The sequence below is a fragment of the Dipteris shenzhenensis genome, chromosome 7 (assembly GCF_047967505.1).
Source record: "Dipteris shenzhenensis isolate YYH24624 ecotype China chromosome 7, Dip_SZ_1.0, whole genome shotgun sequence".
Lineage (NCBI taxonomy): Eukaryota > Viridiplantae > Streptophyta > Polypodiopsida > Gleicheniales > Dipteridaceae > Dipteris > Dipteris shenzhenensis.
In genome coordinates this window covers 49,261,668-49,278,416 of record NC_141602.1, presented here as the reverse complement: position 1 = coordinate 49,278,416, position 16,749 = coordinate 49,261,668, and the positions used below count along the sequence as shown (strand labels likewise).

At 43.8% G+C, this 16,749-nt stretch overlaps 1 protein-coding gene across 1 annotated transcript in view; it reads left to right on the top strand.

The window, feature by feature from the left end:
• Positions 1-13,013, top strand: part of LOC147900444 (uncharacterized) — a 41,389-nt gene extending 28,376 nt beyond the window's left edge. Inside the window, 5 exon segments of the mRNA XM_087376652.1 lie at positions 11,847-11,912; positions 12,017-12,086; positions 12,325-12,482; positions 12,545-12,709; positions 12,712-13,013. Of these exon segments, the coding sequence (XP_087232778.1) occupies positions 11,847-11,912; positions 12,017-12,086; positions 12,325-12,482; positions 12,545-12,709; positions 12,712-12,786 (534 nt within the window). The 3' untranslated portion in view covers positions 12,787-13,013.
• Positions 13,014-16,749: the final 3,736 nt, after the last annotated feature.

The window sequence follows — 16,749 nt, the reverse complement described above, 5'->3', positions numbered from 1 at the left end:
GCCATCTGACATAGTCAGTGACAGGGACTCAAAGTTTACAAGTAACTTCTGGACACTTGTATTTGAGAAGTTGGAAACTACTCTAAGTATGAGTTCCTCAGATCATGCACAATCTGATGGCAGTACAGAAAAGGTCAACCAGTTGGTTGAAGACATGCTTCGGGCATATGTATGTTGGGGTAAAGGCACATTGCCTACCCTTATATTAAAGAATTAAAGTTAGGACACCTATGACTGTCTTAAGACAGTCATAGGGTAAACCTAATCCTAATAAAACTTAAGTGAGTTTGTGGTGTGGCTCACTCATCACTTCACACCCGCACTAGTGTGTCTCTCTCTCACTCTCACTCTCTGGCTCCCTTTCCACCTCTCTTCCCCCTCTCAACTGGTATCAGAGCCTCCCCTCCCAAGCTTCCTCTCCCTCGCTTACTACCCTCTCCGTACGGACGTACGGACAGTGCCGTACGACCGTACGTCGTCCGTACAGTCGTACGGACGGACTGCGACAGCATCAGGGCGGCGCAGCAGTCAACGGCGCGGAGGCGACGGCGCGGGAGCAGACCAGGGCGACAGCGCGGTGCAGTTCAGGGCGCAGGCGGCGCATTTTGCAGCTAGGGCGGCGCTTTTGCGCAGGCGGCGCATTTTGCAGATAGCTGCAGCTCGTGGTATCCAGCACTGTGTGGGCTGTGTCGAGGGCAGCTCCAGGGCGGCCTGCATCAGGCAGCTGTACAGAGCGGCGCACCTACTCCAAGGACTGTCGTACAGTCGTACGGATTTCCGTACAGCTGTACGGACGACGCCGCCACAACCACAGGCAGTTATACAGATTTTTTTTCGATCTGTGTGCAGCAGGGAGGTACATATTCTTGGGATCTGTGTCCAAAGATCTTTTTTTAAATCAAACTTCTTGTACCATTCTCTTGGCGCCTGCTTGAGTCCATACAAGCTCCTTTTGAGCTTACACACAAGCTGCTCTTTCCCTTTAACAGCATATCCCTCTGGCTGACTCATATAGATCTCATCATGGAGATCTCCGTGAAGAAAAGCTGTCTTCACATCCATCTGACATAAATCCATGTCAGCATGAGCAACAAGAGCCAACACTGCTCTCAAAGTAGTCATCTTGACTACAGGGGAAAAGATTTCATCAAAGTCAATGCCCTTCTCCTGCTTAAATCCCTTGGCAACCAATCTGGCCTTATACCTCGGTAAAGCATTTGAATCCACTTTGACTTTGTAAACCCACTTGCATGGCAAAACTTTTCTGCCTGCAGGTAACTGCACCAAGTCCCATGTATCATTCTGAAGTAGAGAGTCCATTTCTGACTGCATGGCTTTCTCCCACTTCTTTTTCTCTGTTCTTCCCATAGCTTCCTTGAAGCTGGAAGGCTCACCACAATCTGTTAGCATGATAAAATCAGCCACATTATTGGCTCCTGGAACAAACCTGGCAGGAGGCCGTTGTGCACGGGTGCTCCTCCTAACAAACTGTTCCGGATTAGGCTGCTGTACAGCCTGTTCTTCATGCATAACAGGTGGCTGTACCACCGTATCTGGCTGTTCTACAGCCCCATCTGTTGGCACATCCAGTGGTGCATTATTGGCAAAATTTTCTGGCTGATTTTCAGCCTGTATACCCTCTTGAACAGGGTGATCTGCAGCAAGCTGCTGCTGCATATAAATAGGCATTCTTTGCTGTCCAACATCATCATAAATAACCCGCCTGTATTCCACAGGTTGCACGGGTTCCTTGTGTACACAATCTTCTTTAAAGATGACATCATTGCTGCGTATAATTTTCCGTTTAACGGGATCCCATAATCTGTACCCCATTTCACCTTCATCACCATATCCCATAAAGATGCATCTGATAGACTTTGGATCCAGTTTGGTGCGGAGATCTTTGCGTACATGAGCAAAGCACTCGCAGCCAAATACCCGTAAGTGCTTATATGAGGGTGGCTTGCCAGACCACACCTCCTCTGGCACCTTCAATTCCAAAGCCTTATTTGGTGACCTGTTAATAATGTGAACTGCTGTTTGCACGGCTTCTGCCCAAAAGCCATGGGGTAATGCAGCATAAGACAACATACATCGAACCTTCTCCTGAATAGTTCGATTCATCCGCTCACTTGCACCATTTTGAGATGCATTATGAGGGGCTGTGAGTTCCTGTTTGATGCCCTTAGCTTGGCAAAACTGCACAAAAGCATGTGACACATACTCACCCCCATTATCGGATCTGAGGCATTTCAGCCTACGACCTGTCCGATTTTCAACCTGAGCGACAAACCTCTTGAAAGCATCTAGGGCATCTCCCTTATGCTTCAAGAAATAGACCCACACCTTACGTGTGGCATCATCAATGAAAGTAATAAAATATTTGGCACCCCCTAGTGATAACTGTGGCATCTCACACAAATCAGTGTGCACTAGATCAAGTGGTGCTCTATTCTGGGGAGTTCTCCTCTTATGAGGAGTCACAGAATGCTTGCCAAAAATACAATGATCACAAGTAGGCAAATCTGAAAATGAAAGAGACGGCAGATAACCCAAACGTGACAGTTCTTGCATTCCTTTAACAGACATGTGTCCCAACCGGCTATGCCACAATGAAACCTTTGGCAGCTCGGTTATGGCAACAACATGATTACCCACACTGGAAACATAAAGAGGGTACAAGGTATCACTCTTAAAACCCTCAGCCACTACTGTCTGGCCACCAGTAATCACCCATTTGGAATCCCCAAATGTGGTGTGGTAACCACTGTCATCTAATAAGCCAGTGCTAATCAGATTTTTCTTGATTTCCGGCACATGGCGAACACCATCAAGCATAAATGACTGTCCATCAGGAAATACTATCTGTATACTGCCAATCCCTGCAATCTGACATGCATAGTTGTTCCCAAGATGAACAACTCCATGAGTACCTGTGTAGGAAGTAAACCACTCCCTGTGAGGTGTAACATGAAAAGAGGCACCTGAATCCAAGAGCCAGGTGTGCATGTCATGGCCATCAATAACTAAAGCATGTGCTATTACAGCAGAAGAGCATAAAACATCATGTATGTCACTGTCACTGTCCTCTGCTGCAACATTCACTGCATCCAATTCAACTAGCGTGGCCTTGCCTTTGCCTTTGCTTGCATTTCCTGCATCCTGTGTTTCAGCCTTCTTGGCTTTCTGATCCCGTATGAACTTGAAGCACTTCGACTTCACATGTCCCTTCTTGCCACAATAAAAGCATTCAATGTCCTTTTTGCCACGGGACTGACTGCGGGATTTGGACTTACTAGCAGATTTCCCCTTCTGCTGAGTCCTGCCTCTATCCTGTACCTGCAAAGCATTTGAAGACTTGCTGCCCGCATTATTCTTCCTGCTCATCTCCTCCATAAGGAGAGAGCTCTCTACATCAGCATACATAAGAGTAGCATTTGAATTAGACAGGGTGGTCTTGAAAGTGTCCCAACTCTCAGGGAGGGTACACAACAAGAAAGTGGCCTTGAACTCCTCATCAAGATTCAACCCCTGTGCAATCAGCTGTGTAAAGATAGCATTGAACTCACTCAAGTGTGAGGTCATAGCTGTACCTTCCTTCATGCGAAGATCGACCAGCTTCTTCAGCCAATAAACCTTACTGGCTGAGCTCTTTTGGGCATACAATTCCTCTAGTCTCTGCCATAGACCATAAGAGGTCTTTTCAGCCTGTACATTGAACACAAGAGTGTCTGAAATAGTGAGCATAATAGCTGCCCTCGCAGACAAATCAAGCTCTTCCCAATCATCAGCTGCCATATCAGATGGCTTGACACCCTTTACCCTTATGGGCTTAGCAATCTTCTTTAACAGAAGAACATTCAAGCACTGTTCTGCCCATAATGCATAGTTATGTGCTCCTTCCAGTTTCTTTATGTTCAGAATTGAAGAATCACCTCCTCCTGATGCCATATCAGATGAGGAAAGTACCTGACTCCCTGGAAGTAAAAAGACTGAATAATAAAGTTCTGATTTCTCAGAAAAGCCTGCTCTATTCAAGAGCCAGTAGCACTCTCAAAAGTGCTGTTTTTACTGTCAGTAAAATCTGCAGCAAAACAGTAAATGTCCCTGCAAGTACTGTACCTTCTGACAAACTGTTCTGAGCTCAAAGAGGCATAAAAAGAAACAGTAATTTCAGACTGCTGCTGCTGCTCAAAAAGAGCTTAACAGTGCATAATTATCTGACAAAACCACTCAGACTGCTGTAAACACTGCTGTACTGACTGTACTGATCACTTCTCCCACCTCAGATGAGGTATGTCACTGTCTCAAATTGCAGAAAATACTTGACTGACACCCCAAAAACAGTAAATGACTCTTCAGCCTGTCACACAAAACCTGCAACAGGAAATGGGATAAATCCCAAGCAATCACCCTTATACCAAGGGGAGAAAATGCATCTGAAGATCTCTGTCGGTAACCCAAGTGCAATCAAACAAAGTCTGGGCAAAAGCCCCTTGATCTGACACCTGAATCAAGTGGAGAACACCTCAACAATGAGGTAGCAAGCAATATGAAAATCTCTCTGACTCTTGTACCTGACAATGTGCAAAGCATAGACTGCCTTTGTGTACTCAGTAACAACACAAACCACAAAGTACAAACACCCAGAAGAAAATCTTTTGAGCACTGTCAACGATGGGCAGTTAGGGACCGAGTAAACTCGATGCGCCCTGACCAAGCGTGGCTCAACTGAGATTTTCAGAGTGTGTACAAAGAATGTGACCTGCAACAAATGTCACCAAATGCACTGCGGAAATAAAGCAAATGTGTGCTCCCTGGCTACACACCTGGCTACACACTGCCTCAAGGCATAGACTGCAAACACATCTAGGCAAAAGCCCTTTGATAATTTCACCCAAAACTGAGAATTTCACTCAGTAAAAGCATAGAAGCTCCGGCTGTCCTGCTGTACTTGTGTCCTTGGACAGCCCCAGATCGCATGATGATAAGGCTGAAATGGCCAAGGTTCCGTATGCATCTGCAGTTGGATCTTTGATGTATGCCATGGTTGCCACTCGTCCGGATATTGCTTTTGCGGTGGGAGTCATCAGCAGGTATATGGCAAATCCAGGCAAGCGGCATTGGGAAGCAGTGAAAGGTGTCTTGAGGTATCTCAAAGGTACCAAAGACTTGTGCATATGCTATGGTAGGCAGGATGCATTGGTGCATGGTTTTACAGATTCAGACTATGCAGGGAATGCAGATAACCGGAAGTCTACTACCGGTTATATTTTTACATTTGCAGGAGGTGCTATATCATGGGTGTCTCGGTTGCAGAAATGTGTTGCACTATCAACCACAGAAGCTGAATATGTTGCAGCCAGTGAGGCTTGCAAGGAAGCAATATGGCTTACTCGGCTGGTGGGAGATTTGGGCATTACAGGAGATATGCCAGTTTTGCATTGTGATAGTCAGAGTGCTATCATGTTGGCAAAGAATCCGGTCTTTCATCAGAAGACCAAGCACATAGAAGTGAAATATCATTTTATCAGGGAGGTACTGGAAGACAAGCGTCTTGAGCTTGTGAAAGTACATACTGATGATAATCCTGCAGATTTGCTCACTAAGAGCTTGCCTACAGAGCGGTTTGCACATTGCCGCCACATCATGGGATTAGGATGAGACCATTCTTACTTTATGGTCTTGTATACAGTAACTGTATATTGCTGTATTTTTATTCTTTTCTCCCCTTTAGGCACATTGGCCTTTAGGTGGGAGGTTGTTGGGGTAAAGGCACATTGCCTACCCTTATATTAAAGAATTAAAGTTAGGACACCTATGATTGTCTTAAGACAGTCATAGGGTAAACCTAATCCTAATAAAACTTAAGTGAGTTTGTGGTGTGGCTCACTCATCACTTCACACCCGCACTAGTGTGTCTCTCTCTCACTCTCACTCTCTGGCTCCCTTTCCACCTCTCTTCCCCCTCTCAATGTATCTAAGAGACAGTCTTCATGGGAAGATTATCTACCCATGATTGAATTTGCTTACAACAGTGCAAAGCATTCTAGTACAGGTTATAGTCCTTTTATGCTTATGTACGGGTTTCAACCTAAGTCACCAGTTATGGTTGGATTAAAAGGGATTCAAAATGATGCTGCTAAGAACTTCTTACAAGACATGCAGGAAATGTTGCAGTTTGCCAAGGAGTCTATTAGAAGTGCCCAAGATCGGGACAGATTTTATGCTAATAGACATCGTTCTCCTAGAGAGTTCTCTGAAGGAACGATGGTATATTTGAGAATTCCTAAGGAATCCAAGAGCCTAAGTACTGGTTTGGTTCCGAAATTATCCCCCAGATACTGTGGCCCATTCAAGGTCATTAAAAGAATTGGACCAGTTGCATATCGACTAGAATTGCCTCCTGATGTTAAAGTACATCCCGTCTTTCATGTCAGTAGACTGAAAGAAGTATTGGGTGCAGATGATCAAATTGTTTCTCCTCATGAGATTATAGAAGTTACAGATTTAACTTTTATTCCTCACGAACCTGAATCTATTCTTGAATTCCGTGAAAGACAGATTCGAAATCGTACTATCACAGAATACAAGATTAAGTGGAAGGATCGTGTTGAGGAGGATGCAACATGGGAGACATTACAAAACCTCCAAAGAACATTTCCGGATTTTTTACCGAACTCAGGAGTGAGTTCTTAGAGGAGGGGGAGTATGTCATGTGCACGGATCGGTATCTAACGTGTACTAGGTACACAGAACTAGCTCAGGTTAGCCTGGGGAGGCTTAGAGCTAGGCAGGCTTGATTCTCGGGTTGAGTGGCAAGGGTACGAACTATTTATAGGTCTTCGCTATTTTTGGCGCCGGGGCCCGAGTCTATAAAAGAGGCCCAGGGGGTTCAGTTCTCAGTGTGCAGTTGGGAGCAAGTCTCGTTCCCAGGTGCTAGGTCTGATCCTGGATTGTGTCGCGGACGCGCGCCTGCATCTTAGCGTAGCCCAAGGCCCAGTGGCAGATCCAGGGCTTCACAGCGCCACCTGGTGGTATGGGACACCAGGCTGGTTTGGATTTGATTGGGAGTTCGTGCCAGTAGCTCAGCTCGTGGCTCGGGGGGGCATCTTCTGATTCGGGATCACATCCCGTAGATGTCACGGTTGGGTGGTGAGCAGCCTGCTCAGTTCTGATGTTGTGTGTGGTTATCTTGCAGATCAGGGGTTTCAGGAGTGCTGGGACGTGTCATCAGATGAGGTATTGCACTGATTTAATATGCATAAACCACTTGGCATACACTGTTTTGTTCACCAAAAAAAATAAATCAGACACTTCAGCCTGTCACAAACCTGCAACAGAAAATGGGATAAATCCCAAGCAATCACCCTTATGCCAAGGGGATAAAAGGCATCTGAAGATCTCTGACAGTCACCCAAGTGTTCTCAAGCAAAATCTGGGCAAAAGCCCCTTGATCTGACACTTGTACCAAGTGAAAACAACCTCAACAATGAGGGATAAGGCATACAATGTGCAAATCTCTCTGACAAAATCAACTAACAGTGTAATGCAAATACTGCCCTGTGTAGAAAAGGCATACACAGATCCCAACGTACAAACACTCAATGAGGAACCTTTTGAGCACTGTCAACGATGGACAGTTAGGGACCGAGTAAACTCGATGCGCCCTGGCCAAGCGTGGCTCAACTGAGGTTCTCTGAGTGTTGCACAAGAAATGTGACCTGCATGAAAATGTCACCTCCACACTGCGGAAATCGAGGCAAATGTGTGCTCTCTGGCACCACACTACCTCAAGGCATACAAAGCATCAACTGCCAGGCAAAAGCCCTATGATCTGCTCACCCGTAAACTGAGATTCAAACCCAGTAAAAGCATAAAAGTCCTTTGCAAAATCAAGGCATTTCTTTCACGAAAACAGATAACTGTGCAATCAACCACACACTGTGGTTCTGTTCATCTCAAGCACGAGGGAGATGAAGGTACTTGCTGTACTTTCAAGAAAACACAGTTTTGAGAACTGAAAGATGATCCTGAATGAAGAGCAGAGTGCTCTTTCTCCTTCTCTTTCTTCCCCAAAAAAAAGATGTACCTGCTGTACTTTTGTACCTGTGTACCTGTGCAGGGTACAAATGTACCTGCTGTGCTTTTGAAGAAAATCGGAATTTTCTTCTTCTTCCTCGAATGCCACCTAGGCCTGCGTGCCTAGATGCCTAACGCTGCTTCCTGCAGATAAAAGGGAACACCTCCTTGTCGCAGTTACCAAGGGACAGTACGGCGACGTCCGTACTGTACGTACGCCTGTACGGAGTCCGTACGACGGTACGGCCGGCCGTACGGCCGTACACCTGCGCGCCGCCTGGACGAAGCCCGAAGGCTGTAGCAGCTAGCAGCTGCTGTGCAGCTGCTGGCGCGGCTCGGCGCCGCCCTGCTGCAGCTTGCCCTGCGCTCCTGCCCGCTGCCTGCTCTGCCTCGTTGCAGCCCCGCTGGCCCGCGATGCGCTGCCTGCTGCTGCTGCTGCTGCTGCTTTGCTCGCGCGCGCTGCTGAGGGTGCTGAGGGCTCAAGGCCCGAGGGGCTAGGGAGTGGAGAAGGAGGATAGGAGAGGCTGGCTCTGATACCAGTTGAAGGGTTAGGAAGGGGGAAGAAGAGCAAGAGGGAGAGAGTGTGAGAGAGAGAGAGAGACTCAAATGTGCGGGTGTGAAGTGATGAGCCACACCACAAACTCATTAGTTTTATTAGGATTAGGTTTTACCCTATGACTGTCTTAAGACAGTCATAGGTGTCCTATCTTTAATAAAGGGGTGGCAATGTGCCTTTACCCCAACAGAGCTACCTCCCATGGATGAAGAGGGCCAAATTGAGTATATACCTGAGAAGATCCTTGGATTTAGAGATCATGTGTTGAGGAACAAGTCCTACATGGAATATCTTATCAAATGGACAGGTCTACCTGATGAGGAGTCTTCTTGGCAGCCATCTACAATTGTGGAGCAGTACCCTCAATTGCTTAGCTGAATTCTATGGCCAAAATTGAGTCTTTATGAGCAGATTTGATTTTCTCTTGCTATATAGCATATATGGACATGCTGCAGCCAGCATTCACTATCCTTTCTCAGATCAGCATGTCTCTCACTGGATTATATGATCAGATCTGTTATATTGGACAGCATAGCTCTTCCACCCAATTGCTTGATTTATTGGGAATATAATATGATCCATTTATAGATCAGCATGCCTAAGGGAGGTATTTGACTGAGAAACTTCATTGTCAGTTGATATGACCAGAATTGAGCTGTTCAGGTTTACAAGGAGCATTGTATGTCCAGGTTACAGCCTTTTCAAATTTGAGGACAAATTTCTATTTGAGGAGGGAGGATTGTAACAGAGGGTTACTTTTTACTTAGGCTAAAAGTTAGTAGAAAGGCCTTTATTGGCTTGTAAGTGTTTTCTTCTTTTTTAGGGGATACCATAAGTTGCCACGTGGCATCCTATGAGGTAATCCCATAAGCAATACTGCTTTGTACTACCCTGGGCCATACCTATATAAGGGCTCTAGTTGTACTTGGCAAGACAATTCATGACTTGTACTTCATTACTGAAATAGAACTTACAGCAAGAGTTCAATACTCAGCTGAATTCTAAAAAGGATTGATTTCCTCCTGTCCTTGTGCAGCCCCTCACAAGTCTCTGTTGCAGGTCCAGCCCATGACCTTCTACCCCTACCTTTTTCCTAAAACATAAGGTACTACTCTATTCTAACCTTCCTGCATATTCTACCAAATTTGGGTGTGTTTACTATCAGTTAGGAGCAGTTTTGGTGCACTCATGCCTTGCATTCTCGGTTCAAAATAGCCTTAGGATGTCCCCATTGCAAATCTTGTGATAATGCTCTTGAAATTTATCTGTGGGAACACCTATGCACCATTCATAGTTAATCTTTGGCATGAGCAAACATGACTGATGGTCATTGTGTTCAAAGGATCTATAGCTTTGTTGTGCCATCATTTAGAAAGATTGGAGTGTAGAGATATATTGGCATACTTTTGATGCAGCTAAAGACCTTGACCTCTGGGACATAAGCTGTACTTACGATGTCATTCCAACAAATCGAATGACAAATCATGACAAATCATGACATCTAGGGCATAGTCAAATAAGCTATACCTAGGAAATGGCTGCCTCATAGTTCCGAGGTTGTGCAGTGGCTAGAAGAGCACGGGCGTCTCAATTCAAGTTTTCAGAGGGTTGAAAATTTTCTCCATACATGGCAATAAATGTAGATTGGCTGATGCATGTGACTTGTAAGATGTGGTTTCCTTTCAAAGTACAATGTAGTCTTGAGCCATATGTGGTTTTTTGACAGTTGGAATCAAATAAAATTGCAACACAGTTGCCAATCCCAGAAATTGCTTCTATCCTGCTCATCCTTGATCTCTTTAAGACCACGAGCATCGGAGCTTATGTTGCTATGGATGGAAATATTTGAGGGACGGATCAATCCCTTAATTATTTAAGATTAAAATGTTGGAGCAACTCATGTTTTTGAAGTTGTTGGCAATCTTTTGCTACATGGCTGAGCTGATGTCAGTAGTAATAAAAGTTTGCCTTGTTGTACTTTTATGTCTAAATGTAGAGAGACCAAGCTAGCCTTCTTACTTTCTTTTGATTCTTCTTTTCGTTAGGGTTGCTAGTTACTACCTCCCCTATCTTCTCGCTTGGAGACGAAGAACTCTATCCTTGGTTTCACTAAGGTTTCAGATGCACCGAAGCCTTCACAATGAGAAATCCTCTTCTATTTGTATGGAAGGCTTTCACCCTCCATTCTTCGTTTACGTAAGAACACATGTACAAACAGCTTCCCCAAAGCAAAGGAGAATACATACCTTGGAAACTCAGCTTGAAAGTTGAATGTTGCTTGCTGTTGCAGGCTGCAGCACAGGTACCTCCCGGAAGTACAATGTAATGGAGTGCATCGGTGTAGTTCTGAACTCATGCTCCCTTTGGTGACCTCAAAAATGTCCACCTTTATCCTTTGTGGTACTTGCCTTGTCCTCAGATCCACTGACTGAGCAACATCTGCCATCTTATGTTGTAATGCTTTGAGTGTAAGTGCCCACTTTCTTGTTGAGGGAGGTTTTAAAGAGTAGGTTGATCTGCAAGGGTTCTTGGATTGATGATGTCGTGTCCTGGCTTAGGAGTTTTTGGTACAAGTGGCAGCTTGTCATGTGGTTAGGGCATATATGCTATGCAACTGTCACGGCTCACACTGGATGCTCACCTCCAATGTACCTCATCTGAACATGTACTGTGCACGTTGTTTGCATTTTAGTGAAAAAACATTTCTGTACAAATGTGGACCCTAGGCATGAAAAAATTAAGGGCATTGGAACGAAGTGTCATGCTTGTGCGCCAGCTCTAAGTTTTCAACTTCCAAGGTTGAAGTGTTATTTTGGGGAATATTGATGAATTAGGGGATTTCTCCTCTTAAGATCAATCTTAAGGTGGAAGTGAGTAATTATAAGGCTATTTTTGTGGCATGACGTTGAACCACTTTCTAGCACTGGTGTGGAAACAGATTTTGCCTTATCACATTCAGAAAGCTTAGGTGGCTGAGAATCGGTACATTTATCCTGTTTTCAAATCTTCTATGCTGGTTATTTTACTCATTGAATAAATTTTGAGACAGCTTGCTTATTTGACACACTACTTGTAGAGCAGGTAGCTTAAGATTTTCGTAAGTAAGGTTGTGATGAATTCAGTTAGATGCTCATTGGAATGTAAAGTCACTTATCCCAGTTGAGCTCTGACAACTTTTGAACTATGCTGTGATTTATATCACTGTTAGGTGGCTGTCTTCAGTCCTACACCATTTGCACACTATTTGAACATCACAATTAACAATGTGGAGCAGGTAGCTTTCGATTGTCCATGTGAAGCTTCGATAAATGGTTTTACTGCTTGTTATAATTTGAACTCAATACAATGGATGCTCTGATGAATTTGTAAAATATGCAGGTATTTGGAAAAGGAATACAGTTTCCTAAAGAACAACCTTCAGGTGCAGCCACTTCAACATCCAAAATTGGTTTCTCACGTGTTGTCTTCTGATAGTAGAGATTGAGCTATATTTGTCAATTGGGGTGTTTCTTGGACATTTTGAACACTAGTGAAACCATTGTGGTCACACTCAAGGTGCATTTCCATTAGTTGATTACACTTTACTCCAAAACACGTGATCGATTTGAAGCAAATGCATTGACAGATGTTTATCAATTTTTCTGGTTAACAACTGACAATTCAAAGATATACTTAAAATGTGACAGAAGGACGTCACAGGGATAGTCTGGATGGTGATTCGTTCCAATTTGAGCAAAGGATGGAAGCATTGGGTGCACAAAGAATGCCTGCAAATCAAACAAACTCAAGACCCAGCCAAATTATAAAGAATTTCGGGGCAGATGATGACATAAAAATTTTGGATGTGCGAAACGGTCATGCTTGTACTGCAGAGGATGCTCAGCAGATAAATGGTGGACATGACAGAGAGGTTCTCATGTCCTATCAAATGATAGTCATACAGATGGAGAGGTTTTGCACTACATGCATTCATCTAATACTGGGCAGGGTAATCTGTGCTCTGAAGCGAACCTTCTATATGTAGACCCGGATGCCAGAAATTGGAGGACCAATATTTGTTCAGCCCCGATCCAAATGATGGCTATGATCAGCTACTTGATGATACCGACTTATTTCAGTGTTTACAAGTAAGGTCTTCTGTATTGTGAATGCCAATAATTAACACATTAAAGTGCCTTTGGAAGGCTGAAAATGACTCATTGGGCCTCGTAGGGTGGGTGGCAGGTGGTAGAAATACTGTGCCATGACCTGTTGTAGTGGCAGATATTACTTGTGAAAGGCTGTAAATGACACCTGGGCCTACCAAGGTAGCTGGCAGGTGGTAGAAATGCTGTGCGACTACCTCTTGTAGTAGCAGAGTCAAATTAAACTCATTAAATGGATTTGTATATTGTAAGTAGATTTTCAAATGGTTTTTGGCAGAGAGCGAGATTGCATAAGAAGACAACAAGGTGAATGATATTTAATCATTCATAAGGCTTGCCCAAGATTAAAAAAAGCAAACAAAAAGGAATCCACTAGAAATGGTGCAGGAGATAAAGGGGAAAGAGGGAGAGAGAGAGAGAAGGAGAGGGGAGGGAGGGGGGGAGGGATTAAAGATGGAGATGGTGTGTAGGAAGACCTCAGAAGATAAAGAAGGGGAGAGAGAGAGAGAAAGAGAGAAAGTCAACCACTTTAAAGTTTGCATTCAAGTCCAATGAAGAAGAGAAGCCACATATCAACATATTGTCGAATAGGCTAAAAAATAGCTTGAATATGGTGAAATGAATAGTTGCACCTAATAGGAAGTAAATCTGATCTGCTTAATAGTGCAAAATAGATGTGATTTTCTCGATGCTTGGTACTTCACTTGTAGGTGAGCTTGTGATTTAGATTATCCAATCATCTTGAGATTTGGAGCATCACTTTAAGAATTCACAATAGTTTCAATATTTTGCTTGCGTCAATTCTCACCAAAATGTAGCTTTAGGCCGTAACTTTCACAACATTTTCTTAGGGCTTTGATGTAGAACTTGCGATCATATTGATGTAGAAGTTTGGTAGATCTAAAAAATTTAAAATTTGACTCTCTAATAGTTGTCAACATGTGGCATTAAAGATTGGAACAACTTTGATTGACCAAATTTTGTATAGAGGTGTGTCATAGGCTCAGAATTACTTGCTTCAAATCTTAGTTGAAAATGATAAGAGATTTTCACAATTTTCCATGATTAGATGCTTTGATACTAATGCAACAAGACTAAATCTATTTCTTGCTAGTTGTATCTAAACTGACCATTAACTAAACTATTCCTTGACTAATCTCCAAGTAATGAATAGTAATTGACCCTAAACTGAATTGGAAAATGCACAATTAGCAAAGGGGAGCTTGCCTAGGATAGCATTTTAGGGAAAACAACAAGAAATAAGGTTAAAGGTTGGAGGTGAGTGCAGATCATGGGAAGGGGACTTTACAATAGGGATTGTGAGGGGTTGCACAAGGATAGGAAGTATTGAGTTCCTTCTTTGAATTCATTTTGATCAAGTACTTAGTTGTGAGTCACATTAATGACATATGAATGATCAAATGTATGTAGTACAAGTATATTACAATAGTCCTATTTATAGTTCCAGCGGTGGCTATAATTTGCCAGATTGATTATGGCATAAATCCACAAGTGCTACATGGAAACTTCTTAGCAGCCTACTAAAAGACTACTAACTAGCTAGGTAGATAGCTAACTAACTAGCTCGTTTGATATAGGTCTTATAGAAACTCTTTTGTGAACACCTCACAAAATTCAGCCCAAGCCTTGGGAGCAAAATTCTTTGCCTTCATCTCTTATCCCACGATGTGAAGGCTACCCCACGATGTGAAAGCCTTCCCTTGTAAATACATTTTAACAAGGGTTGGATGAATATTTTCAAGATAGTCAATGATGGTGAAGTGAGCTCCCCTCGTGTTTAACCAGGTACGCACATATTTTGGAGTCCTCTCTTATTGCTCAGCTGAGTGTATCTCATGAGAAAAGGAGGGCATACCATAGTGTTTCTTATGGGCTTCTTGAGTTTGTTGCAAAACTAACATCCACTATTGTGTAGTTTGCATTTGGGTGAACTAACTTTGAAGAAAATTCACATCAATTTGAACCACTGGCATCTTTGGTGGAGCAAAGGTCCAACATCTTGATTGGGAGTTCCATTCCAAGATTTGGCTCCATGATAGAGAAAGAGGAGATGTAAGAAAGTGGGCTTGAAAAGAAACTTCTCTCTCTTGAAAAGAGAACCATAATTGCTTGAGGTTGGTGAGGAGAAAGCAAGGTAGAGCGATAGCAAATTAGTTAGGATCGAAGTAGAGGTGGACTCATTGGTGTGGGAAGGAGGCTAAAGTAGAGATTGGATGGGATGTATAAAGTGTGAAAAGTATATGAGCCTAGAACATACCCAGACCCCTCCTAGGAACACTTGCATGTAGCCCAACACCATTGGCTTCCATTGCAAGAAGCAAATAGGCCATGAACAGCCCTAATATGACACAAAACACCCCCTAGCACATGTGCAAGGTCTTGGCTCAGCCTCCAGACAGCCAAACCTACTCCAGGATGGTTGGATCCACCACAAGGATCTGCTATCAATCACAAGGGCTTGGCTATCCATATGCAAAAGTATGCCCCTAACCTTATCCTACCCTATCCTGACAAGGGTGGGCACACCACAATAAAGTCTCACTCTCTTATCTAACCATGGTACATTAGGATAAGGTTTGATGCACCTACTTTGCAGTGCCCTTACTATTTTATGTGCTAACTATTTAAATACTCCCTACTTGGCCTCTAACCACTTCTGCCGCGACTACTATATCTGCCTCTATGCTCTACCTTTACTCCCTCTCTTCCTAAGCTCTGCCTCTAATCAATCCCCCTTTAAGCTCAACCAACGACTTAGCCTACTTCTACGCGATGGCATCGACTCAGGTGCTTGACCTTTTCTCTCTCTCTTTTCGATTGCCCTCGATATCCCCATGCTCTTTCTCCTACACAGTAATGACTCATTGTTTGAAGTTGGCAAGCATTTCCGCTTTATATCGATTATGGGTAGATGTTTTCTTTGAATGTAGTTCCGCGTGATTGTCTTTGGGTTCTCGGCTATGGTGACTTTGATTACTAGTGTTGCATTTTGCTTCAATTGTGTGCACGTAGCATTACAGTAGTGCAGGTCTCACTTACATACTTGCTTGAAGACTTACCTACCTATAGTTGATCGTCGCTTGTTGCTACGTAGTTATGATTGGCGTGGATATATGTAGTTGGCTTTACTTATCTTCTGCCGCTTCCCCGTCTCCTGGTACTGGCGTTGTTGTGGGGGTTAAAGGTCACTGTGCCTTTACCCCGGTTATGTACAATACTCAAATGCATATATAAATGAATGAAAAAGAAGATTAGGGTGTTCTGCACCGACTAAAACTTGTGTGGCTCTCTGTTTCTCTCTCTCCCTCTTCCGTTCTTGCTTCCGTTGAGAGCACTCTTAACTGGTATCAGACCCCGGGTGATCTAGCTGAGCGTGCCTGAATGCTTGGAAGCTCAGCAGCTCTGTGGGAGGAAGGAGAAGCTCTGTGGAAGCTTTGTGGGTGACTTTACTTGCATCCGAGTGTGGAGAGACTTTGGAGGAACCTTTGGAAAAGTCACTTTGGCTTTGTGAAGTGGTTTAGAGAGCCTATTAAGTGTTTTCAAAGAGAAAGTCGTTTTTAAAGCTTTTCCCTGTTCCGTTCGACGACAGAGACTCCATATTGACTTGTAGAGGCAACTATTGCTTGCTTTTGGTGTCCACTTCACTTCAGGAGCTTGGAAACACCTTCATTCTTGAATTTGGGATCATTTCATTGGATTTCTGACTCACTGTGTCAGTTCCTACGTTTTTCTACCCGGGTGTTGGAATGCAAGTTTGGAGCAACCATTTGCAGATGTGTCAGTTCCGGTGGACTCAGGAGGTCCTAAAACTTCTATGTTGCTCATCATTCGCACTCCGGTGGAGTTTACAAACAGTTCTATTTTCAAAAACGTTTTTCAGTCCGTGTGTTGGACCCAGTGATTGAGACCACGGTTTTCAAAACCGTCTGTCCCATTGTGTTTCGG